The sequence below is a fragment of the Bombina bombina genome, chromosome 2, assembly GCF_027579735.1.
Source record: "Bombina bombina isolate aBomBom1 chromosome 2, aBomBom1.pri, whole genome shotgun sequence".
In the NCBI taxonomy this organism is placed as follows: Eukaryota; Metazoa; Chordata; class Amphibia; order Anura; family Bombinatoridae; genus Bombina; species Bombina bombina.
In genome coordinates, this window is record NC_069500.1 from 560,968,852 (window position 1) to 560,994,683 (window position 25,832).

The 25,832-nt window shown below is 38.8% G+C and overlaps 1 protein-coding gene across 1 annotated transcript in view; it reads left to right on the forward strand.

Moving 5' to 3' along the window:
* Positions 1-25,832, forward strand: part of LOC128649261 (fructose-1,6-bisphosphatase isozyme 2-like) — a 101,168-nt gene that overhangs the window by 39,638 nt on the left and 35,698 nt on the right. The window contains 5 exon segments of the mRNA XM_053702423.1: positions 20,751-20,891; positions 22,213-22,242; positions 22,244-22,285; positions 22,287-22,326; positions 22,329-22,351. Coding sequence (XP_053558398.1) covers positions 20,751-20,891; positions 22,213-22,242; positions 22,244-22,285; positions 22,287-22,326; positions 22,329-22,351 — 276 coding nt within the window.

Here is a 25,832-nt window from a genome sequence, read left to right on the forward strand (position 1 = left end):
TATATATATATATGACTTCAGGTCTTAAATTAAGAAAACAAAATATTAAAATAAAATATCTACAATAAATCCAGAACAGGCAAAAAAAAAACTACAAGATTTGTGTAGATTTTTATTTGAGTTTTCTCATGCATAGGAGAAAGTAAAATATACGCAGCAGTATAAAAGGGAGGCACAGACAGTGACTAATTGATTCAAATATTGGCTATTGCTGTCTTATGAAACAGCAGCAGTTAAACATGTTAAATAATGTTTTGCTTGAAAAAGGTAAGTAAAAGCTGTTTAATAAGGACACTGAACCAAATTTTCAGATAGAGCAGAATTGTAAGCAATTTTTCTAATTTACTCCTTTTATCAAATTTTCTTCATTTCTCTTGCTATCTTTATTTGAAAAGCAAGAATGTAAGTTTAGAAGCCGGACCGTTTTTGGTTCACAACCTTGGTTGTGCTTGCTGATTGGTGGCTAAATGCCCCCACCAATAAACAAGTGCTGTCCTGTGTTCCCGAACCAAAAAATTGTCTGGCTCCTTAGCTTAGAGATGCCTTCTTTTTCATATAAAGATAACAAGAGAACGATTAAAAAATTGAGTAAAATTAGAAAGTTGCTTCAAAATTGCATGCTCTATTTGAATCATAAATGAAAAAATAATCGGTTTATTATCCCTTTAAGTGTAAGAGGAAACTAATAGAAAGTGGCTAATTGTGTGGTACTTAGTCACTGGGACTTCTCACTGGCTAATAGGACAATCCCAACAGAACAAGCTGGTAAATGCAGCATAGAAACACCAATTTTCCAAAAACTGAAATACACTTTTAAAAGTTCTCTTTAAGATGGTAAAGAAAACATTTGGGAATATCATGTCCCTGTGACATGTGACTCTCCATTTACCATATCATTGTGTGGTAAATATTTAAATTAATTTAAGAGATGTCATTTCAGGTAATTGCAATCACAAAAAAAATTTTAAAGATACATATATTATTTAGAAAATATGACTCCTGTTTGTAACTTTTTTTTTATTAAAACTAATAATAAAAACCCCCATTAAAAAGCTAAAATAGATTGTGAGGCCAACTAATGGAATGAGGCTGCTGAACTAGATAATTCCAAAACATCTTTCACAATCTGGCTCAAAACGTTTTGTGACAAATTGGAATATCACTAGCAAAATATCCAATGGATTTTATTTGTTTCAAAAATTATTAGAAAACCATGTGAAACCAAGTTTTCTATTGGCTTTAAATGGCCTCATTTAAAAAAAAAAACAGCTGTACTAACAAACAGCTAGGATTACGAGTTATGAGCGCTATAGGGAAATTAATGAATGCAACAAAAGTTGCATTATTTAACCCCCTATAGCGCAGCCATTACAAGTTTTAAAAAAACCCGAGCTTGTGCGTTCGAGTATGGGGTTTTTAAGATCCATACCGCACAAAAAACAAGCGCTGTTAAGCCCCTAATCTGCCGCCCCCGACATCACCGCCACATACATAATGTTATTAACCCCCTAATCTGCCTCCCCTGATATTGCTGCCACCTTAATAAAGCTATTTACTCCTAATCTGCAGCTCCCGATATCGCCGCCACTATACTAAATTATTAAACCCATATTCCCCTATTCCCCTGCACCCCAACATCGCTCACACTATTAATAAATCTATTAACCCCTATTCCGCCGCTCCCTGACATCGCTTTGCAACTAAATAAAGCTACTAACCACTAAACCTCTGGCCCTCCCACATCACTCCCCACTAAATAAACCTATAACCCCTAAACCGCCCAGCCCCCCCACATTGCAAAAACCTGAATTAAATTATATTATACCCCTAAACCTAACCCTAACGTAACCCTAAGCCTAACCCTATCCCTAAACGTAACCCTAACACCCCTTAACTTTAACACAATTAAAATAGAGCTAAATTAAACTTACAATTATTAACTAAATAATACCTATTTAAAACTAAATACATACTTACCTGTAAAATAAAACTAATAGTTATATTGTACTAGCTTAGGTTTTTATTTTTTATTTCACAGGTAAGTTTGTATTTATTTTAACTAGGTAGACTAGTTAGTAAATAGTTATTAACTATTTACTAATACCTAGTTTAAAATAAATACAAACTTACCTGAGAAATAAAACCTAACCTGCCTTACACTAAAACCTAACATTAGATAAAAAATAACAAACACTAACATTAAAAAAAACAAAAAAAACTACCATTACAAAAAATAACAAACTAAATAATCCATAAACAATAAAATGATTCCTATTCTAATACCCTTAAAAAAAAACACCCCAAAATAAAAAAATACCCTAATCTATAATAAACTACAAGGACCCTTTAAATAGCTTTTGGGGGTCCTTAAAATGGCCCTTTTGTAGGGCATTGCCCTAAAGTTAACAGCTCTTTTGCTACAAAACAAAAACCCCCTAACAGTTATACAAACCCCCACCCCTCCAAACCCACAAAATAAAAATAAAGTAAAAACCTAATCTACACATTGCCCTGAAAAGGGCATATGTATGGGCATTGCCCTTAAAAGGGCATTTAGCTCTTTTGCTGCCCAAGCCCTAATCTAAGAATATAAACCCACCCCAAAATGAAAAAAAAAATCCACAAAATAACAAACAAATTATCAAAATAATAAAATGATTCCTATTCTAATAGTCATGAAGATATCTGCAAGGCCATAACTTTTATTCTTTCAGGTATGGAGTAAGACAGGGCAGGATGTAAGGTAAGAGGTGAAATTCTCTCACTCTATAACCTACTGATACACTCCCAGTTTTCAATATAATAAATATCCATTTTGTAAGGACATAAACAGAACCCTGGTGCAACATTCTACAATAAATATAGGCAACTTAGCAGGAGAAATCAGTGTTTAGATTAAAGTCAGGAAAGTATTTTTTATAATAAAACTAAAAGGTTTTTTTTTTGTTAGAGTTAGTTTTTTTTTTTTATTTTGGGAGGTTGGTTGGGTGGTGGGTTTTACTGTTGGGCGGTCTTTGTATTTTTTTTTTTTTACAGGAAAAAGAAGCTGTTTAACTTAGGTCAATGCCTACAAAAGGCCCTTTTTAAGGGATATTGGTAGTTTATTGTAGGCTAGAGTTTTTATATTTTGGGTGGGCTTTTTATTTTAATAGGGCTATTAGATTAGGTGTAATTCTTTTTTATTTTGGATAATTTAGTTTGTTATTTTTCGTAATTTAGTGTTTGTTATTTTTTGTAACTTTAGTCTTTTTTATATTTTTGGTAATAGATACTTTGTAATTTTAGAGTAGTGTTACGGATTTTTTAATGTGTAATTTAGTTTATTTAAATGTGGTTCCAATTTTAGTTTAATAATTATATTAGTTTAATTGTCGTTTAAACTTAGTTCTTTTAATTTGACAGGTAAGTTTTTCATTTAACCCTTTAAGGACCAACAGCACTTTTCCATTTTCTGTCCATTTGGGACCAAGGCTATTTTAACATTTCAGCCAGCGTTTGTGTTTAGCTGTAATTTTCCTCTTACTCATTTACTGTACCCACCACATATTATATACGTTTTTTCAACATTAATGGACTTTCTAAGATCTCATTATATTCATCATATCTTATAATTTACTATAATTTTTTTTTATAAATATGAGGTAAAATGGAAAAAAAAAACACACTTTTTCTAACTTTGACCCCCAAAATCTGTTACACATCTACAACCACCAAAAAACACCCATGCTAAATAGTTTCTAAATTTTGTCCTGAGTTTAGAAATACCCAATGTTTACATGTTCTTTGCTTTTTTTTGCAAGTTATAGGGCCATAAATACAAGTAGCACTTTGCTATTTCCAAACCACTTTTTTTCAAAATTAGCGCTAGTTACATTGGGACACTGATATCTTTCAGGAATCCCTGAATATCCCTTGACATGCATATATTTTTTTTTAGAAGACATCCCAAAGTATTGATCTAGGCCCATTTTGTATATTTCATGCCACCATTTCACTACCAAATGCGATCAAATAAAAAAAATTGTTGACTTTTTCACAAATTGTTTCACAAACTTTAGGTTTCTCACTGAAATTATTTACAAACAGCTTGTGCAATTATGGCATAAATGGTTGTAAAAGCTTCTCTGGGATCCCCTTTGTTCAGAAATAGCAGACATATATGGCTTTGGCTTTGCTTTTTGGTAATTAGAAGGCAGCTAAATACCGTTGCGCACCACACGTGTATAATGCCCAGCATTGAAGGGGTTAATTAGGGAGTTTGTAGGGAGCTTGCAGGGTTAATTTTAGCTTTAGTGTAGGTATCAACCTCCCACATGACACATCACACCCCCTGATCCCAAACAGCTCTCTTCCCTCCCCCACCCCACAATTGTCCCCGCCATCTTAAGTACTGGCAGTAAGTCTGCCAGTACTAAAATAAGAGTTTTTTGGGGATTTAAAAAAAAAAAAAAAGATAATTCTGCTCTGTAGGATCCCCCTTAGCCCCCAACCTCCCTGATCCCCCCCAAACAGCTCTCTAACCCCCCTCTCGGCCTTATTATGCGCCATATTGGGTACTGGCAGCTGTCTGCCAGTACCCAGTTTGAAATCAAATATGTTTTTTATAATATTTTATTATTTTAAAAATTCTATTTTCTGTAGTGTAGCTGCCCCCCCTCAACCCCCAACCTCCCACCCTCCCAGATCGTTAAATTACAAGTTAATTTGTAATGTTCCCACCCTCTCTCCCACCGTGTACCACTTAACATTTGTTCCATAGTGTAGGGTTCCCGCCCGCGCGCGCGCACCCGCTCACGTGCACGCGCGCGCACCCGCTCACGTGCAAGCGCGCGCACGCGCGCGCACTCAATCTCGCCCCCCTTCCCCACCGATGGCCGCCCACCCGCCTCCCTGGATCAGCTCCCACCCACCAACGAACATGGCCATTTTATGGCCGATGCAGAGAGGGCCACAGGGTGGCTCTCTCTTCATCGGACGGCTAAAAAATGTTATAGCAGGATGCCTCAATATCGAGGCATCACTGCTATAACATGAAAGCAGTTGGAAGTGATCAGGATCGCTTCCACTGCTTTCAAAGACCAACGACGTACGGGGTACGTCCTTGGTCATTAACTGCATTTTTTTGCAGGACGTACCCCATACGTCGTTGGTCGTTAAGGGGTTAATTTAAGATAGGGAAATTGTAATTTTAATATAAAGTTAGGGGGGCGTTTGGTTTAGGGGTTACTAGTTTAATTTAGTTTATTGCGATGTAGGGGGCTTTCGGTTTAGGGGTTAATAGTTTACTTTAGTATATTTCGTTGTGGGGTTTTGCGGTTTAGGGGTTAATAGGTTTATTATAATGGCGGCGGTGTAGGGCTTAATAACTTTAGTACAGTGCGGGCAATGTGGGCGGACGGCAGGTTAGGGGTTAATAATATTTAAATAGTGTTTGCGATGTGGGAGGGAGGCGGTTTAGGGGTTAATAACTTTACTATAGTGGCAGCGATGAAGGGGAGCGGCGGAATAGGGGTTAATTATTATTTTTAGTGGCAGCGATGTTGGGAGTGGAAGATTAGGGGTTGATAAGTTTAATATAGTGTTTGAGATGCGGGAGGGCCTCGGTTTAGGGGTTAATAGGTAGTTTATGGGTGTTTAGTGTACTTTGTAGCAGTTTAGTTATGAGTTTTATGTAAAAGTTTTGCAGCGTAAAACTCATAACTACTGCTTTTAGATGGCGGTACGGATCTTGTCGTTTTAGGCTGTAACGCAGGTTTTTTAGCCTCACCGCAAAACTCGTAATGGCAGCGCTATGGGAATCCCATGAAAAAAACGTAATTTTTACAAGTGTGGTACTGACGTTGCGTTACAGGCTAAGAGTCTTGCGGTACACATATACAGACAAGACTTGTAATGGTTGCGGTGCTGTTTTAATGCTGAAATTAAAAAAATGTCAGCATTAAAACACAAACGCACAACTCGTAATCTAGGTGATAGGGTTTTATTGTGATCCTGCAGTGCAGCTTGTCAACTAACTTATCTACACACATTAACTCAGAACTGATGATGAATCTGTAGAAAAAAACATTAGATACAGTTGTGCTCATAAGTTTACATACCCTGGCAGAATTTATGATTTCTTGGCTATTTTTCAGAGAATATGAATGATAACACAAAAACTTTTCTTTCACTCATGGTTAGTGTTTGGCTGAAGCCATTTATTATCAATAAACTGTGTTTACTCTTTTTAAATCATAATGACAACAGAAACTACCCACATGACCCTGATCAAAAGTTTACATACCCTGGTGATTTTGGGCTGATAACATGCACACAAGTTGACACAAAGGGGTTAGAATGGCTATTAAAGGTAACCATCCTCACCTGTAATCTGTTTTCTTGTAATTAGTGTTTGTGTATAAAAGGTCAATGAGTTTCTGGACTCCTGACAGAACCTTGCATCTTTCATCCAGTGCTGTACTGACGATTCTGGATTCTGAGTAATGGGGAAAGCAAAAGAATTGTCAAAGGGTCTGCGGGAAAAGGTAGTTGAACTGTATAAAACAGGAAAGGGATATAAAAAGATATCCAAGGAATTGAGAATGCAAATCAGCAGTGTTCAAACTCTAATAAAGAAGTGGAAAATGAGGGGTTCTGTTGAAACCAAACCACGGTCAGGTAGACCAACTAAAATTTCAGCCACAACTGCCAGGAAAATTGTTCAGGATGCAAAGAAAAACCCACAAATAACTTCAGGTGAAATACAGGACATGTGGTATGGCTGTTTCAAGATGCACAATAAGGAGGCACTTGAAGAAAGATGGGCTGCATGGTTGAGTCGCCAAAAGAAAGCCATTACTATGCAAATGCCACAAAGTATCCCGCTTACAATACACCAAACAGCACAGAGACAAGCCTCAAACCTTCTGGCACAAAGTCATTTGGAGTGATGAGATCAAAATTGAGCTTTTTGGCCACAACCATAAACACTACATTTGGAGAGGAGTCAACAAGGCCTATGATTAAAGGTACACCATTCCTATTGTGAAACACGGAAGTGGATTGCTGATGTTTTGGGGATGTGTGAGCTACAAAGGCAAAGAGAATTTGGTCAGAATTGATGGCAAGATGAATGCAAGCTGCGCATGGGATGTACTTGGACATTCCAACATGCAAATGATCCTAAACACAAGGCCAAGTCGACCTGTCATTGGCTACAGCAGAATAAAGTGAAGGTTCTTGAGTAGCCATCTCAGTCTCCTGACCTCAATATCATTATGTTATAAAACAGAACGCCCCATTTTCCACTTCTTGATTAGAGTTTGAACACTGCTGATTTGTATTCTCAATTCCTTGGATATATTTTTATATCCCTTTCCTGTTTTATACAGTTCAACTACCTTTTTCCTACATATCCTTTGACAATTATTTTTCTTTCCCCATGACTCAGAATCCATAATCGTCAGTGCAGCACTGGATGAAAGATGCAAGGTTCTGTCAGGATTCCAGAAACTCATTGACCTTTTATACACACACACTAATTACAAGCAAACAGATCACAGGCGAGGATGGTTACCTTTAATAGCCATTCAAACCCCTTTGCGTCAACTTGTGTGCATGTTATCAGGCCAAAATCACCAGGGTATGTAAACTTTTGATCAGGGTCATTTGGGTAGTTTCTGTTGTCATTATGATTTAAAAAGATTAAACACAGTTGATTGATAATAAATGGCTTCAGCCAAACACTAACCATGAGTGTAATGATATGTGTTGTATGTCAAAACAAGTGATGGAAACGTTCTGGTACCTAGTATCCTCTATTGTAGGACCACTCAGCCTCACACCAAACCTTGGATTCAAACAGATCTAACTTATAGGAATCCAGTTATGCTCATTGAACTGAGGGTCACTACTGTAGGGTACAGAATGAATACAGAGCTGTCACGCAACCAGATTATTATGATAGAAATGTATCAACAGATAAATATGATAGAAAGGTATCTACTGATAAATATGATAGATATTCCAGCAAGGTAGTATATATATATATATATATATATATATAGCAGGAGAGCCGCACAAGCACAGCAGGCAGATAAAATATATACAGAAATCACACACTCTCAGACACACAAACTGCCATAGTGTAGCATATAAGGCAGAGATAATAACCCCCAATGCAGTTTGAATGGCACACTTAAGTAGCAGAGGTTAGAAATGAGTGTGTATAAAGACAATGTTATTGTACTAAAGCACAAGCCCCAATATGTATTAGTTGAGGCAGATAACAAGGCCTTATCCAGGAGTTGTTGTAGACATAATTACTGTATGATTAGGCAGCAGCTGAAGTGTTAAAGACAGGTTGATATGGTTATGCTGGGATATGCAGATAGTAGATGATATGGCAAACCATAGTAATAATAAGCAAAACAGTCACTTAAGGTTGTGGTATACGGATAGCAAGCGTAACAGTGTCATGCAGTAATCCGGCAATAATAAGCAATCAGTATGGCAGACAAGGAAACTTTACAGGTGAGGATAGCTAAACAGTCACTTAAGGTAGCGGTAATCAGATAGCAAGCGTGAGAGTGTCAAGCAGTTATCTGGCAGAGGTAAATAAAGTATACAGACCAAATCTTTGTAGTATTGCAGGGACAGCGTGTCAGCAGTTGTTGGTAAGTTCGTTACCCATGAAGGAGAGAGAGCGCGGTACACGCGCTGAGAGAATGCTGAGATGCCGGGTGTGACGTCACACACACCCGGAGTAACACAATAGCTGAATCTTTGGTTCCGGAGTAGCTGCAGTTAGCTGATGGAGGTAAACTGGCACAGAGGAGCTGAGGACAGCAGGACTCAGCAGAGTTTAAGAAGCTCAGGTAGGAAATCCCACTAGACAGAGGGATAGGGCAAGGTTTCTTCGGCAGGAGTCACTTGAACAACTGAATCAAATTACCAAGCAATGAGTATAGAGAGGAGGGGCCTTAAATAGGGTAAGAGGAGTGAGATTTAAAGTGAAAGACTTGATATGCTAAAATCCCTGACAGAACACCCCCCTCAAGGAGCCGCTCAGCGGATCAAGGGCCTGGACGGTGGGGATTCCTCCGATGGAATAAGGACAGGAGACGTGGAGCCGTGACATTCGTAGCAGGCTCCCAAGAATCCTCTTCAGGACCATATCCCTTCCAACTGACCAGATACTGGAGGTGGTTTCGGAAGTATCGCGAATCCTGGATGGACTCAATCTCATACTCCATCTCATCTGCCACATGAGTTTGAGACGCACCCATTGTGGGTGTAGCCCTAATGGAACCATAGGGTTTTAGAAGTGAGACGTGAAACGTTGGATGTATTCTCATGGAAGAAGGCAGCAGGAGCATAACTGCATTAACATTAACAACCTTCTTAATCTCAAAAGGACCCAAATAAAAAGAAGCAAGTTTCTTGGATGGTACCTGTAATCTTAAATTTTTAGTGCTCAACCAAAGCTTGTCGCCCACCCTATATTCAGGAGGTTTGGAACGTCATAGATCATAATGACGTTTTTGTGCAGCTTGAGCATCATGTAGTATTTGTTTTTCACTGGCGAAGCCTTTGGACAGAGTGTTGACCTTGTCATTAACAATAGGTATGGGTGAGTTATTAGAACTCTGAATATCATAAGAAGGGTGGAACCCGTAGTTAAGAAAAAATGGAGTAATCTTAGTGGAGGAGTTGAACATGTTGTTATGAGCAAATTCAGCAGTAGACAGGAGTGAATGCAAATTGTCTTGTTCTAGGGAACAATAACAACGGAGATACTGCTCCAAAGCTTGATTTGTTCTCTCAGTCTGCCCGTTGGTTTGGGGGTGAAAAGCAGTACTTAGTCTTCTAGAGATGTTGAGAGATTGACATAGATGATTCCAAAACCTGGAGGTAAACTGTGATCCTCTGTCTGTAGTAATGGAATTCGGTAAACCATGTAGTTTAACAACATGATCTATAAAGAGGGTAGCTGTTTCAGAAGCTGTGGGTAGACCTCTATGCGGCAAGAAATGGGCCATTTTAGAAAATAGATCAACCACTACTAATATAGTATTAAAGTTTGCAGAAGGTGGAAGATCAACAATATAGTCCATGGCAATATCCGCCCATGGTCTTTCAGGTATGGGGAGAGATAGAAGATAACCATAAGGACGTTTATGTTGATGTTTTTTAGTGGTGCAAAGTAAACAAGTTTGAATATATTGACTGACTGTATCAGTCATTTTGGGCCACCAATAATTCCTTGAAAGAATATGAAGAGTCCTATGTACCCCAGGATGACCTGCTAATGTTGAATCATGGGCTGCTGCCAATACCTGATTCCTGAGAGCCAATGATACATAAAGTTGGTTATCATGGTAGTACAACTCATCAGAGTGTTTTTCTAAGTTGAGGTGTCTTGTTAAGGAATCCTCCTTCTGTTGAAGCTTTAGTGTTTCTAAGAAGTCGTTTGTTAAGCAGATAATCCTATCTGCAGGTATCACAGTGCCAGGAGTCAGATGATTTTGTGGTTTAGGAGGTATACGGGAGAGAGTATCAGCCTTGAAATTCTTTGAGCCTGGACGATAAGTGATCACGTAATCAAAACGTGAAAAGAAAAGGCTCCAACGGACTTGGAGAGAAGTCAAGGTCTTATTTGTCTTCAAGTACTCCAAGTTACGATGGTCGGTATAGATAGTAATCGGGTATTTTGTACCTTCTAAAATATGCCTCCAGAACTCCAATGCGGATTTGATGGCAAGCAATTCTTTATCTCCAATGCCATAGTTAATTTCAGCTGAACTCATGACACGAGAATAAAATGAGACTGGGTGCAAAGGCTCTTTTTGGGAGACCCTCTGGGACAGGACAGCCCCAATTGCATATTCAGAAGCATCAACCTCAAGCGTAAAATGACAACTGGGATCTGGGAATTGGAGTATAGGGGCTGAAGTAAATCTGTTCTTAAGGGTAGTGAAAGAATCTTCAGCTTTTCTATCCCATGAAAACTTGATATGTTTTCTAGTTAGGCTGGTTAGAGGTCTGACAATGTGTGAAAAATCTTTAATGAATTTTTTATAAAAATTCGCAAAACCAAGGAATCTCTGGACATCTTTTTTGCAACTGGGTACAGGCCATCTAAGTATGGCTTCTACTTTACTGGTTTCCATGGTAATCCCAGTGGGGGAGATACAATAACCCAAAAAGGATATGGTGTTGGTGTTAAATATACATTTCTCCAACTTGGCATAGAGATGATGATGCCTTAATCGAGATAAGACTTGTTTTACGTGTGATAGATGGTTTTCATAAGTGTCAGAATATACGAGAATGTCATGCAAATAGATAACTATACAGACATCCAATAGGTCATGGAACACATCGTTTATGAAGCACTGGAAGGTGGCTGGGGCATTACATAGCCCGAACGGCATCACTGTATATTCGTAGAGTCCGTAACGTGTACGGAAAGCCGTTAACCATTCATCCCCTGCTCTCATCCTGATCAAATTGTAAGCGCCTCTAAGATCGAGCTTGGTGTAGATGGTGGCACCCTGCAAGCGTTCAATTAGTTCAGGAATGAGAGGCAGGGGGTATCTGTTTTTCTTAATGCATTTGTTCAGTTGTCTATAATCTATAATGGGGCGTAAACTGCCGTCCTTGTTTTTTACAAAAAACATGGCAGCGCCCGCTGAAGAGGTAGATGGTCGTATGAACCCTTTTTTCAGACTTTCATCTAAATATTCCTTAAGGTGAGCCAATTCTGGCTGACATAAAGGATATATGTGACCATAAGGAATGGAACAATTAGGGATGAGATCTATAGGGCAATCATAACTTCTGTGTGGTGGAAGTGTGGCTGCCTCAGCTTTATCAAAAACATCTGCATATTCCCTATAACAATCAGGTAGTGTGTCTACAGTTACATGACAAAGTGTATGAGAGTAAGTACAAGATTGCTTACAAAACTGAGAATCAAAAACTACTGTCGCTTCTGTCCAGGAGATAGTGGGATTATGTTTAGACAACCACTGAATACCAAGTATCATAGGGTAGACAGAACTTGGCAGGACATCAAAAGACATTAGTTCTTTATGCCCAGAAGCTGAGGTAACAGTAAGTGGAACAGTGTGATGTGAAATAGGACCTGAACTAAAGAAGGAACTGTCAACCAAACGGATGGCTAGTGCAACACTCTTCTTTATTAGTGGTATTTTGTGCTTAACAACAAAAACTAAATCTATGAAATTCCCAGATGCTCCAGAGTCAATTACGGCCTGTACGTCTGTCTTCTGGTGATCCCACTGTAATGAAAGAGGGATTGATAAATGGGGTGAACTATTGTCAACCAGATTCACTGTGTGACTATTACATGATCTCTTACCCTTCTTTTGATGAAGGAGAGATGGGCAATCCCTCACGCCATGATCCTTTTCAGCACAATACAGACACAAATTCATCAGTTTGCGTCTAGCTTTCTCTTCGGCCTTAAGTGGCCCTCTGATCACAGCAACATCCATGGGTTCGTCTGTGTTCCTAGTAGAATGGGAAGGAAGGTTGGAATGATACAGAGTGTATTTCCTAGATGTGTTGTCTGCTGTGGACTTCTCAAACTTCCGTTCCCTGAGTCTTCGGTCAATACCAATACACAAACTCATTAGAGCCTTGAGGTCATCTGGAATTATACCTCTGGCAAGCTCATCTTTTAATGAATCACTCAGACCCAAGCGAAATTGATTCCTCATGGCCGGATTGTTCCACAAGGTGTCAGGGGCCCACCTTTTGAAGTCCGTTATGTATTCTTCTACCATCCTTTTCCCTTGGCGTAAAGATCTTAAAGCAGTCTCAGCAGTATTCTGCTTGTTATGAAGAAGGCGTTAGCCCAGGATCTAGCCTCTCCACGTAAAAAGGAAATTACAGTCATAACACGTATTCTATCAGTAGGATAAGACTTTGGTTTCAAAGTAAACATAAGAGTGCAGGAATTTATAAAGTCTCTAAACATAGATCTATCCCCAGAGAATTTTTCAGGGGGGCTTACCACAGGCTCAGGTGTGGTCTCTGGTGTAGGAGGTTTATTTGCCAAATGCTGATTAATACATTTCCTAATGTTCTCGTTCTCATTTTGTATCTCCCTTAAGCCCTGTAGCATATTATCCATACTTTGGGCTAGAGAACCCACTCTGTTAGAAAGTTCACTTAGCTCCATGATAGAGGATAGAGGTACTATGGCGGCTTGGTAATATGTAATGATATGTGTTGTATGTCAGAACAAGTGATGGAAACGTTCTGGTACCTAGTATCCTCTATTGTAGGACCACTCAGCCTCACACCAAACCTTGGATTCACACATATCTAACTTATAGGAATCCAGTTATGCTTATTGAACTGAAGGTCACTACTGTAGGGTACAGAGTGAATACGGAGCTGTCACGCAACCAGATTATTATGATAGAAATGTATCAACAGATAAATATGATAGAAAGGTAACTATCTACTGATAAATATGATAGATATTCCAGCAAGGTAGTATATATATATATATATATATATATATATATATATAGCAGGAGAGCCACACAAGCACAGCAGGCAGATAAAATATATACAGAAATCACACACTCTCAGACACACAAACTGCCATAGTGTAGCATATAAGGCAGAGATAATAACCCCCAATGCAGTTTGAATGGCACACTTAAGTAGCAGAGGTTAGAAATGAGTGTGTATAAAGACAATGTTATTGTACTAAAGCACAAGCCCCAATATGTATTAGTTGAGGCAGATAACAAGGCCTTATCCAGGAGTTGTTGTAGACATAATTATTGTATGATTAGGCAGCAGCTGATGTGTTAAAGACAGGTTGATATGGTTATGCTGGGATATGCAGATAGTAGATGATATGGCAAACCATAGTAATAATAAGCAAAACAGTCACTTAAGGTTGTGGTATACGGATAGCAAGCGTAACAGTGTCATGCAGCAATCCGGCAATAATAAGCAATGAGTATGGCAGACAAGGTAACTTTACAGGTGAGGATAGCTAAACAGTCACTTAAGGTAGCGGTAATCAGATAGCAAGCATGAGAGTGTCAAGCAGTTATCCGGCAGAGGCAGTGGCGGCTGGTGAATTATGAAGATGGAGGTGCACTTGGCCCCGCCTCTGACCACACCCCTTGAAAAAGCCCCGCCCCTCAGATGGCTCTCTACACACACACACGGAGAGGGAGATAGAGAGAGAAGGAGAGGGAGAGAGAGACAGAGAGAGAGAGAAAAAGATAGATGATACAATTTTTAAACAACTTTTCAATTGACTTCTATAATTAAATTTGCTTCATTCTCTTGGTATCCTTTGCAGAAGGAGCAGCAAAGCACAACTAGCTGAACACTTCTAGTCAATCAATCAAAAAGATAAAGCTACAAAGGTGTCTAGTCAGCAATTACCAGCCAGCTCCCAGTAGTGTAGGATATGTACATATTATTTTTGCAACAAAAGATACCAAGAGAACAAACTACATGTGAAAATAAAATAAATTTTAAAAGTGACTTAAATTTGCATGCTGTATCTGAATCACGCAAGTTTAATTTTTTTCCTATCCCTTTCAATGTCGTATCAAAGGGTATGTCATTGGAGTGTAAACCATATTTTACTAACAAAATGCAGTTTCAATGTTTTTTTAAACATTCAGTTTTCATGCAGATCTTTTGTAATGGAATACTGTATTTATAATATGCACATATCTTACACTAATGGGGATAGCTGGTGATTGGTACCTACACACATTTTTCTTTTGTGATTTGCTAACTAGATTTGTTCAGCTGTCTGTAGTGCAATGCTGTTCTTTCAGCAAAGGATAACAAGAGAATGAAGCAAGTTTGATAATATAAGTAAATTGGAAAGTTGTTTTTAACTATTCATGAACACAATAGTTTTAGGAGATTTAAAGGGACCTGAAACCTAAACATTTTCTTCCATGTTCTATCCAAATCATGGAAGAAAATGTTTGAGTTCCCTGTCCCTTTAAATCTCCTAAAACTATTGTGTTCATGAATAGTTAAACAATCCTGAGAAGGCAGTTAGTAAGGGCTCTAAAACAACCCCCCATCCCTTCCCCCTGCAATTTATTACTATGAAGTGTCTGTCCAGAGCTACACAGCAAGCACACAGATAGTCTACAGAGATGGGCTGGGGGAGGAGGCAACTTACCTGCAGCTACATCTATGCTACAATGACATAGTATAAAGCTAAATCCTGTTAAGACAAATGGTAAGAAACCAATACAAGTGTAACCATCATAAAATAAAGTACTATAAATGAATGGCCACAGTCCCCAATATATAAAGTTAATCTTTATTTATAATTATAAAACTGAAGAACAGGTCACTACATTAGGGGAGAGATTTTTTAATAATAAAACCTTAACCCACAGGTTGATGCTCTCATGCAAACAAACATGTAATTATCATGTCCTTAAGAGCTCACCGAAAGGGCTCTAACACAAGCAACCTCCTCCCCCTGGTATTTATTACTCTGAAGAGTCCGTCACTGAATAGTAAACACAGTTAGGAATCTTTATGCTGTGTGATTTAGCTTCTGTCTAAAAGCTGCCTGACAAGATAAGCAGAGCTAACTCACACAGCATAAAGCTTAGATTCCTCTGTCTAACAGTGCGGCAGGCTACAGAAGGGTGACTGGGGGAGGAGGCCAGTTACCTGCAGCTACGTTGTATTGTTGTTACAGGGATCCAGGCTGTGTCTGCCGAGTGCTTGTTTTCCTGCTCCCTTTTATTGCTGGCTAACGTTACATCTTTACACAGGAACATTAACTAGTAACTAAACCACCATGCTGCACTTAGAAACTTCCTAAACACAGATATGCTTTCTATACCATGCTCAGAGTCAGCACGGTATGTAAAGCATATCTGTGTTAGGAAGTTTCTGAGTGCAGCTGCAGCATGGTGGTTTAGTTACTAGTTAATTAAACTTGTTCCTGTGTAAAGATGTAACGTTAGCCAGCAATAAAGGGGAGCAGGAAAACAAGCACTCGGCAGACACAGCCTAGATCACAAACAAGAAGAAGCAGCTGCACGCAGTGGTTAGGACATTACTAACAGTAATAAAACTTGGCCAAACATTTAAAAATTATTAAATGAACACTTCTTCCTACCTTGTCATGCTCTTCCTTCCCGCCGACCTAAAGAAAATCACTCACCGGCTTAACTCTGGCTGCAGCAGTCACCCCCTTGCCCCAGCCCAGATCAATCTGATGCTGCATTGCCGCATAAGTCACATTCACAGTTTACTGACTCAATCTGTCAACGACACCATCTTGGATCTCCATGCTGTGTTTCCCTGAGATGCTCCTCCTCCCACACACACAGGCACAGCTCTTAGGGTGCGAGTGTCACGTGACAGCTGGCTCTCGCACACTAAGAGCTGTGCTCTTTAAGAAGGCTATGGGCTGGCCTGTAGGTGGCACTGCACTCAATGCAGGCTGAAAGTGGAGAGAGCTTTTGCCTATAATTCTGTCTATCGCACTGCTCAGCATGTGCGATAGTCTAGATAGAAGTATACAGCCCTCTCCACTTTCAGCCTTATTAAGAATTAAAAAGTGCAATTTTAATGTTTTTTAGTAAAAACTGAAGTGGAGAATGGAAGATTTTTTTATTTTATCTGCAAAAAAAGGTTTAAAAATGTAAAAAAAAATATATTTATTTTTCTCATTCTTTTTTTTACATTTTTTTTTTCATCAGGGGGTCAGTTCAGGTCAGGGGGTTCAGGTCAGGGGGTTCACGTGCTCAAGTGCTCCTATAGAGGAGCCTCCACTGGGCAGAGGTAAGTAAAGTATACAGACCAAATCTTTGTAGTATTGCAGGGACAGCGTGTCAGCAGTTGTTGGTAAGTTCGTTACCCATGAAGGAGAGAGAGCGCGGTACACGCCCTGAGAGAATGCTGAGATGCCGGGAGGGACGTCACACACACCTGGAGTAACACAATAGCTGAATCTTTGGTTCCGGAGTAGCTGCAGTTAGCTGATGGAGGTAAACTGGCACAGAGGAGCTGAGGACAGCAGGACTCAGCAGAGTTTAAGAAGCTCAGGTAGGAAATCCCACTAGACAGAGGGATAGGGCAAGGTTTCTTCGGCAGGAGTCACTTGAACAACTGAATCAAATTACCAAGCAATGAGTATAGAGAGGAGGGGCCTTAAATAGGGTAAGAGGAGTGAGATTTAAAGTGACAGACTTGATATGCTAAAATCCCTGACAATGAGTGAAAGAAAAGTTTTTGTGCTATCATTCATATTCTCTGAAAAATGGCCAAGAAATCATAAATTCTGCTAGGGTATGTAAACTTATGAGCACAACTGTAAGCTTTTTTAAAAAAATAATTAGAAAATACCACAGAGACTGGATTGGGCCTTAGCGTGAGAGGTTGATAGTGTGCAAGTTCTTGTTTTGTGCACATTCTCTTCCTAGGATGAATTAAATACTATTATATCCAGCGGTGCATGTAGATTTTGTGCTGCCGTAGGCTCCCTGCCCCCTCCCCCACAACAGTTGTGGCTCATCTATGCCTCATATATTTCTTACAACCGGAGGCCAATGACAAATGTAGGGGTCAGACGTACAAATAGAAATACAATAATTATTTATCTGTAATAAAATGAAGAAGTAAAACCTTTGGAGAGCATTGCAATGGAAAACTGTAATTTGATAGAAAAACCCCTCAAAATATGCTACCCCTTCAAAAAATCCTGCTTCCTATAAGCACAAGCCTAGTTGTCTTAGGTTAAAATACAACCTTCATATATCACATATTTATCTACCCATTTATTTGTTTGGATAGTTATAGTTACATTCTATACACAAACATGTCTGCCTATATAAGATATAAGATACGTGTAAGATGCAAGTTAGCAGTACAAACTTCTCATCTATAGTTACTAACAGTCACATAATTAACAGATATTAATATTTTAAAAGGGTTTAAACGTTCTTTAAACATAAACACTTAGCTCAGTTCTCTGCTTAGTATAATATATATATATATATATATAACACATAGAGAAAGTCCAGCACTCGCTTACAAGCTCTCAGCTAAGATTAAAAGCAAAACTGGAAGAGTTAGTTACCGCATCTGGCCAAATGGGACAAGCCCAGGTACCACGTCAAGGTCTCTTCCAAAACCTGGGTCCCTAATATAGCCACACAAATGCAAGCTCTCAATCAAACAAACTGGGAACAAGTCAGGGTTCACAGACTTATGTAATCACCCTAGACATATACATACATAGACATTTTGGAAGAGACCTTGACGTGGTACCTGGGCTTGTCCCATTTGGCCAGATGAGGTAACTAACTCTTCCAGTTTTGCTTTTAATCTTAGCTGAGAGCTTGTAAGCGAGTGCTGGACTTTCTCTGTGAGTTGTATTAATTTATTTTGTAAGTTTCCCTATGGGCCTTGCACCCAAGCTTGTCTGTGGTTAAGTGCCTGTGACTCTGGGGACAGTGCAGCTTCCTGAGAGTGCTATAGCACCCAGGGCTGAACATGTTGCAGGGTCATGGGATGTGTACCCAGTCCAGTCTGAGAGTGCATTCCCCTTCCGTTTTTTGTATATGTCTAGGGAGATTACATAAGTCTGTGAATCCTGACTTGTTCCCAGTTTGTTTGATTGAGAGCTTGCATTTGTATGGCTGTATTAGGGACCCAGGTTTTGGGAGAGACCTTGATGTGGTACCTGGGCATGTCCCATTTGGCCAGATGCGATGACTAACTCTTCCAGTTTTTCTTTTAATCTTAGCTGAGAGCTTGTAAGTGAGCGCTGGACTTTCTCTGTGTGTTGTATTCATTTATTTTGTCATTTTCCCTATGGGCCTTGCACCCAGGCTTGTCTGGGGTTAACTGACTGTGACTCTGGAGACTTCCTGAGAGTGCTATAGACCCAGGGCTGAGCATGTTGCAGGGTCATGGGATGTGTACCCAGTCCAGTCTGAGAGTGCAGTCCCCTTCCATGTTTTATATATATATATATATATATATATATATATATATACAGGGAGTGCAGAATTATTATGCAAGTTGTATTTTTGAGGATTAATTTTATTATTGAACAACAACCATGTTCTCAATGAACCCAAAAAAACTCATTAATATCAAAGCTGAATAGTTTTGGAAGTAGTTTTTAGTTTGTTTTTAGTTATAGCTATTTTAGGGGGATTATTACTGTGCATAATTATTACTGTGCATAATTATTCGGGAACTTAACAAAAAACAAATATATACCCATTTCAATTATTTATTTTTACCAGTGAAACCAATATAACATCTCAACATTCACAAATATACATTTCTGACATTCAAAAACAAAACAAAAACAAATCAGTGACCAATATAGCCACCTTTCTTTGCAAGGACACTCAAAAGCCTGCCATCCATGGATTCTGTCAGTGTTTTGATCTGTTCACCATCAACATTGCGTGCAGCAGCAACCACAGCCTCCCAGACACTGTTCAGAGAGGTGTACTGTTTTCCCTCCTTGTAAATCTCACATTTGATGATGGACCACAGGTTCTCAATGGGTTCAGATCAGGTGAACAAGGAGGCCATGTCATTAGATTTTCTTCTTTTATACCCTTTCTTGCCAGCCACGCTGTGGAGTACTTGGACGCGTGTGATGGAGCATTGTCCTGCATGAAAATCATGTTTTTCTTGAAGGATGCAGACTTCTTCCTGTACCACTGCTTGAAGAAGGTGTCTTCCAGAAACTGGCAGTAGGACTGGGAGTTGAGCTTGACTCCATCCTCAACCCGAAAAAAGGGCCCCACAAGCTCATCTTTGATGATACCAGCCCAAACCAGTACTCCACCTCCACCTTGCTGGCGTCTGAGTCGGACTAGAGCTCTCTGCCCTTTACCAATCCAGCCACGGGCCCATCCATCTGGCCCATCAAGACTCACTCTCATTTCATCAGTCCATAAAACCTTAGAAAAATCAGTCATTGAGATATTTCTTGGCCCAGTCTTGACGTTTCAGCTTGTGTGTCTTGTTCAGTGGTGGTCGTCTTTCAGCCTTTCTTACCTTGGCCATGTCTCTGAGTATTGCACACCTTGTGCTTTTGGGCACTCCAGTGATGTTGCAGCTCTGAAATATGGCCAAACTGGTGGCAAGTGGCATCTTGGCAGCTGCACGCTTGACTTTTCTCAGTTCATGGGCAGTTATTTTGCGCCTTGGTTTTTCCACACGCTTCTTGCGACCCCTGTTGACTATTTTGAATGAAACGCTTGATTGTTCGATGATCACGCTTCAGAAGCTTTGCAATTTTAAGAGTGCTGCATCCCTCTGCAAGATATCTCACTATTTTTTACTTTTCTGAGCCTGTCAAGTCCTTCTTTTTGACCCATTTTGCCAAAGGAAAGGAAGTTGCCTAATAATTATGCACAACTGATATAGGGTGTTGATGTCATTAGACCACACCCCTTCTCATTACAGAGATGCACATCACCTAATATGCTTAATTGGTAGTAGGCTTTCGAGCCTATACAGCTTGGGGTAAGACAACATGCATAAAGAGGATGATGTGGTCAAAATACTCATTTGCCTAATAATTCTGCACTCCCTGTATATATATATATATATATATATAAATATATATATATATATATATATATATATATATATATATATATATAATTATATAATTTCAGCACTTGTGGAGAAGGATTTTTGTTTTTATAAATAGTTGCAATTTAATTATTATTATTATTTTGTAGACAACAGATACAGAGCCGAGTGAAGCAGATGCGCTACAACCAGGACGCAACATTGTAGCAGCAGGTTACGCTCTGTATGGAAGTGCAACACTTGTAGCGCTCTCTACTGGCCAAGGAGTGGATTGTTTCATGCTGGATCCAGTAAGTTTGTCCCATGCTTATGGATAAATGGAAGACAAAAGAAAAAAAAAACTTTAGTGTTTACAAAAAAAATTATATTATTTCAGCAAATTTTAGCTTCCAAATTTATGGCATGCATCCTATTGTTACATAACATAGTAGCTGTCTTGACATGCAAATATTATTTTTATACCTCTCAGAAATCTGTGCCTCTCTCAATCGTTCCTCTTTAGGATAGGTAGCAACTATTTTAGGAGCATTTATACATTGAGCACAGAAGCAGATAGTGATACTGAATTCAGTAGTACAATCACTTGAAATGATGGTCCATATGATTCTATATATCTCTTTACTCATTAGTTACATATGCATATGCCTATGATATGTATTCATGATGGTCCATATGATTCTATATATCTCTTTACTCATTAGTTACATATGCATATGCCTATGATTATGTATTCATGATGGGTCCATATGATTCTATATATCTCTTTACTCATTAGTTTACATATGCATATGCCTATGATATGTATTCATGATGGTCCATATGATTCTATATATCTCTTTACTCATTAGTTACATATGCATATGCCTATGATATGTATTCATGATGGTCCATATGATTCTATATATCTCTTTACTCATTAGTTACATATGCATATGCCTATGATATGTATTCATGATGGTCCCATATGATTCTATATATCTCTTTAACTCATTATTTACATATGCATATGCCTATGATATGTATTCATGATGGTCCATATGATTCTAGTAATATCTCTTACTCATTAGTTACATATGCATATGCCTATGATATGTATTCATGATGGTCCATATGATTCTATATATCTCTTTACTCATTAGTTACATATGCATATGCCTATGATATGTATTCATGATGGTCATCTACAAAAATATTTCCTTTGTGGATGGGGAAGATAAATATAAAATTTACATTTTAGCAATATAGGAGTTGTTGCGTATAACACCAGGATATGTAAAGTGCATTAGGAACCAAGCTTAGATCTGTGCCAAAATCTGCCACAACATAATAAATATTCGTTTTGCCAAAAAAAGGATACAAAGATAACTTTGTTAATGTGATAACAGAAATAACTTGGACTTTTCTTTTAATTGTAAACCGTATCTTGTTCATCGAAAGTTTAATTAAGAAAATGTTCACTGTTCTTCTGGGCCTTTATAGAAAATCTAAAGGTCCTTTGGTCATACCACTAGAAAAATACTGTATCCTACAAAATCACCTACTCAAAGATATTAAGTATTATTACTTGTTAAAGGAGCATATTCTATCATCACTATTATTTATGCATTTCAGGCACTTGGAGAATTTGTCTTGGTTGACAGAAAATGTACAAATTAAGAAGAAGGGGAAGATTTATAGTCTTAATGGAAGGATATGCAAAGTACTTTGATCCAGCAATAACAGAATACTAGATAACAAGAAATTTCCTAAGGTAGAAAAAGTAAAGTAATCATTTTGCCAAATTAGGCCTTATGGTATTTTTCCAAGGCCTTGTTTATGCACCTCTATGTACAGATGTACTGTCAATATTTAAATACCAATTTCCTGGATGGTCTATCCTATTTTCATCAAATGGGTCGTTAAAATATACTAGAAACCTTTTTAGTTTTTTATTATAAAAAATACTTTCCTGACTTTAATCTAAACACTGATTTCTCCTGCTAAGTTCCTATATTTATTGTAGAATGTTTGCACCAGGTTCTGTTTATGTTCTTACAAAATGGATATTTATTATATTGAAACTGGGAGTGTATTCAGTAGGTTATAGAGTAAGAGTTTCACCTCTTACCTTACATCCTGCTTTGTCTACTCCATACCTGAAAGACAAAAGTTATGGCCTTGCAGATATCTTCATGACTTATGCAGGGTGACAGGCACCTTAGGACTTTTAAAACCTCTCTGTCTAAAGAGACAAGTTAAAGGGACACTAAACACAATGGGGGGGTAGTTATCAAGCCGTCTACTTTTCTGCCTTCGCCGGCCCAATACGCCCGCCTAAGCTCGCCTACCTTCGCCGCCCGCGGACCTTGAATACGTTCGCCTAAGTTATCAAATAAGCTGTTCAAAAAGCCGCGGGGCGATGAGCAGCGGACTGTGAGAGTTATCACTCATCCGATCTCGCTGCTCTTCGGCTTTTTCCACAGCTTTATATTGCTAGCCTGTCAGTAAGCACCCACACTAAACTACACTGTTCTATCCCTATACCGGCGCCCCCCGGGAGCCCCCCGCAACTCAATAAAGTTATTAAACCCCTAAAAAACCGCCCGCTCCTAGACCCTGCCGCAACCATGATAAATGTATTAACCCCTAAACCGCCGCTCCCGGACACCGCTGCCACCTACAGTATACCTAGTAACCCCTATCCTGCCCCCCCTATACCGTCGCCCTCTATAATAAAATTATTAACCCCAATCCTGTGATCCCACACCTCGCCGCAACTAAATAAATAGTTTAATCCCTAAACACCGCCGCTCCTGAACCCGCCGCAACCTATATTAAACCTATTAACCCCTATCCTGGCCTCCCCTACACGTCGTCACCTATAATAAATTTATTAACCCATATCCTTGCCCCCCACATAACCGCCGCCACCTGTAATAAAATATATTAACCCCTAAACCTAAGTCTAACCCTAACGCCCCCCTAACTTAAAATATTAATTAAATAAATCTAAATAATATTTCTATTATTAACTAAATTAATCCTATTTAAAACTAAATACTTACCTTAAAATAAACCCTAATATAGCTACAATATAAATAATAATTATATTGTAGCTATCTAGATTTATTTTTATTTTAACAGGCAACTTCAATTTATTTTAACTAGGTACAATAGCTATTAAATAGTTATTAACTATTTTAATAGCTTACCTAGCTAAAATAAACTGAAATTTACCGGTAAAATAAATCCTAACCTAAGTTACAATTACACCTAACACTACACTATACTTTAATAAATTATTCCTATTTAAAACTAAATACTTACCTGTAAAATAAAACCCTAATATAGCTTACAATATAAATAATAATATATATTGTAGCTATCTTAGTATTTATATTTATTTTAACAGGTAACTTTGTATTTATTTTAGCTAGTTAGAATATTTATTAAATAGTTTATTAACTATTTAATAACTTACCTAGCTAAAAGATATACAAAATTACCTGTAAAATAAAATCCTAACCTAAGTTACAATTAAACCTAACACTACACTATCATTAAATTAATTAAATAAACTACCTACAAATAACTACAATTAAATACAATTACATAAACTAAAGTACAAAAAATAAAAAAAAGCTAAGTTACAAAATAAAAAAAATAAGTTACAAACATTTTAAAAATATTACAACAATTTTAAGCTACTTACACCCTATCTAAGCCCCCTAATAAATTAACAAACCCCCCAAAATAAAAAAATGCCCTACCCTATTCTAAATTAAGTTCAAAGCTCTTTTACCTTACCAGCCCTTAAAAGGGCCATTTGGGGGGGCATGCCCCAAAAAGTTCAGGCTCTTTTGCCTGTAAAAGAAAAATACAACCCCCCCCCCAACATTAAAGCCCACCACCCACATACCCCTAATCTAACCAAACCCACCTTACAAAAACCTAACACTAATCCCCTGAAGATCATCCTACCTTGAGTCGTCTTCACTCAGCCGAGCAGCGATGGAACCGAAGTGGACATCCGGAGCGGAAGAAGTTAATCCTCCAAGCGGCGCTGAAGAAATCTTCCATCCTGATGAAGTCATCATCCAGGCGGCGCTGAAGAAGTTCTTCGATCCGGGGCGATGTCAGCTTCCAAGAGGCGCTGAAGAGGTCTTCTATCCGGGCGATGTCATCTTCCAAGCCGGGTCTTGAATCTTCCTCCCGCCGACGCGGAACATCCTTCTTCACCGACGGACTAACGACGAATGGATAGGCGCCTTTATGGGACGTCATCCAAGATGGCGTCCCCTCAATTCCGATTGGGCTGATAGGATTCTATCAGCCATTCGGAATTAAGGTAGGGAAAAATCTGATTGGCTGATGGAATCAGGCCAATCAGATTCAAGTTCAATCCGATTGGGCTGATCCAATCAGCCAATCAGTTGAGCTCGCATTCTATTGGCTGTTCCGATCAGCCAATAGAATGCGAGCTCAATCTGATGGCTGATTGATCAGCCAATCGGATTGAACTTGAATCTGATTGGCTGAGTTCCATCAGCCAATCAGATTTTTCCTACCTTAATTCCGATTGGCTGATAGAATCCTATCAGCCAATCGGAATTGAGGGGGACGCCATCTTGGATGACATCCCTTAAAGGAGCCTTCATTCGTCGTAGTCCGTTCGGTGAAGAAGGATGTTCCGCGCGGCGGGAGGAAGATTCAAGACCCGGCTTGGAAGATGGACATCCGCCCGGATAGAAGACCTCTTTCAGCGGCCTCTTGGAAGATGACATCGCCCGGATCGAAGACTTCTTCAGCGCCGCCTGGATGATGACTTCATCGGATGGAAGATTTTTCAGCGCCGCTTGGAGGATTAACTTTTTCGCACCGGATGTCCACTTTGGTTCCATCGCTGCTCGGCTGAGTGAAGACGACTCAAGGTAGGATTATCTTCAGGGGATTAGTGTTAGGTTTTTGTAAGGGGGGTTTTGGTTAGATTAGGGGTATGTGGGTGGTGGGTTTTAATGTTGTGGGGGGGTTGTATTTTTCTTTTACAGGCAAAAGAGCTGAACTTTTTGGGGCATGCCCCCACAAATGGCCCTTTTAAGGGCTGGTAAGGTAAAAGAGCTTTGAACTTTATTTAATTTAGAATAGGGTAGGGCATTTTTTTATTTTGGGGGGTTTGTTATTTTATTAGGGGGCTTAGATTAGGTGTAAGTAGCTTAAAATTGTTGTAATATTTTTAAAATGTTTGTAACTTA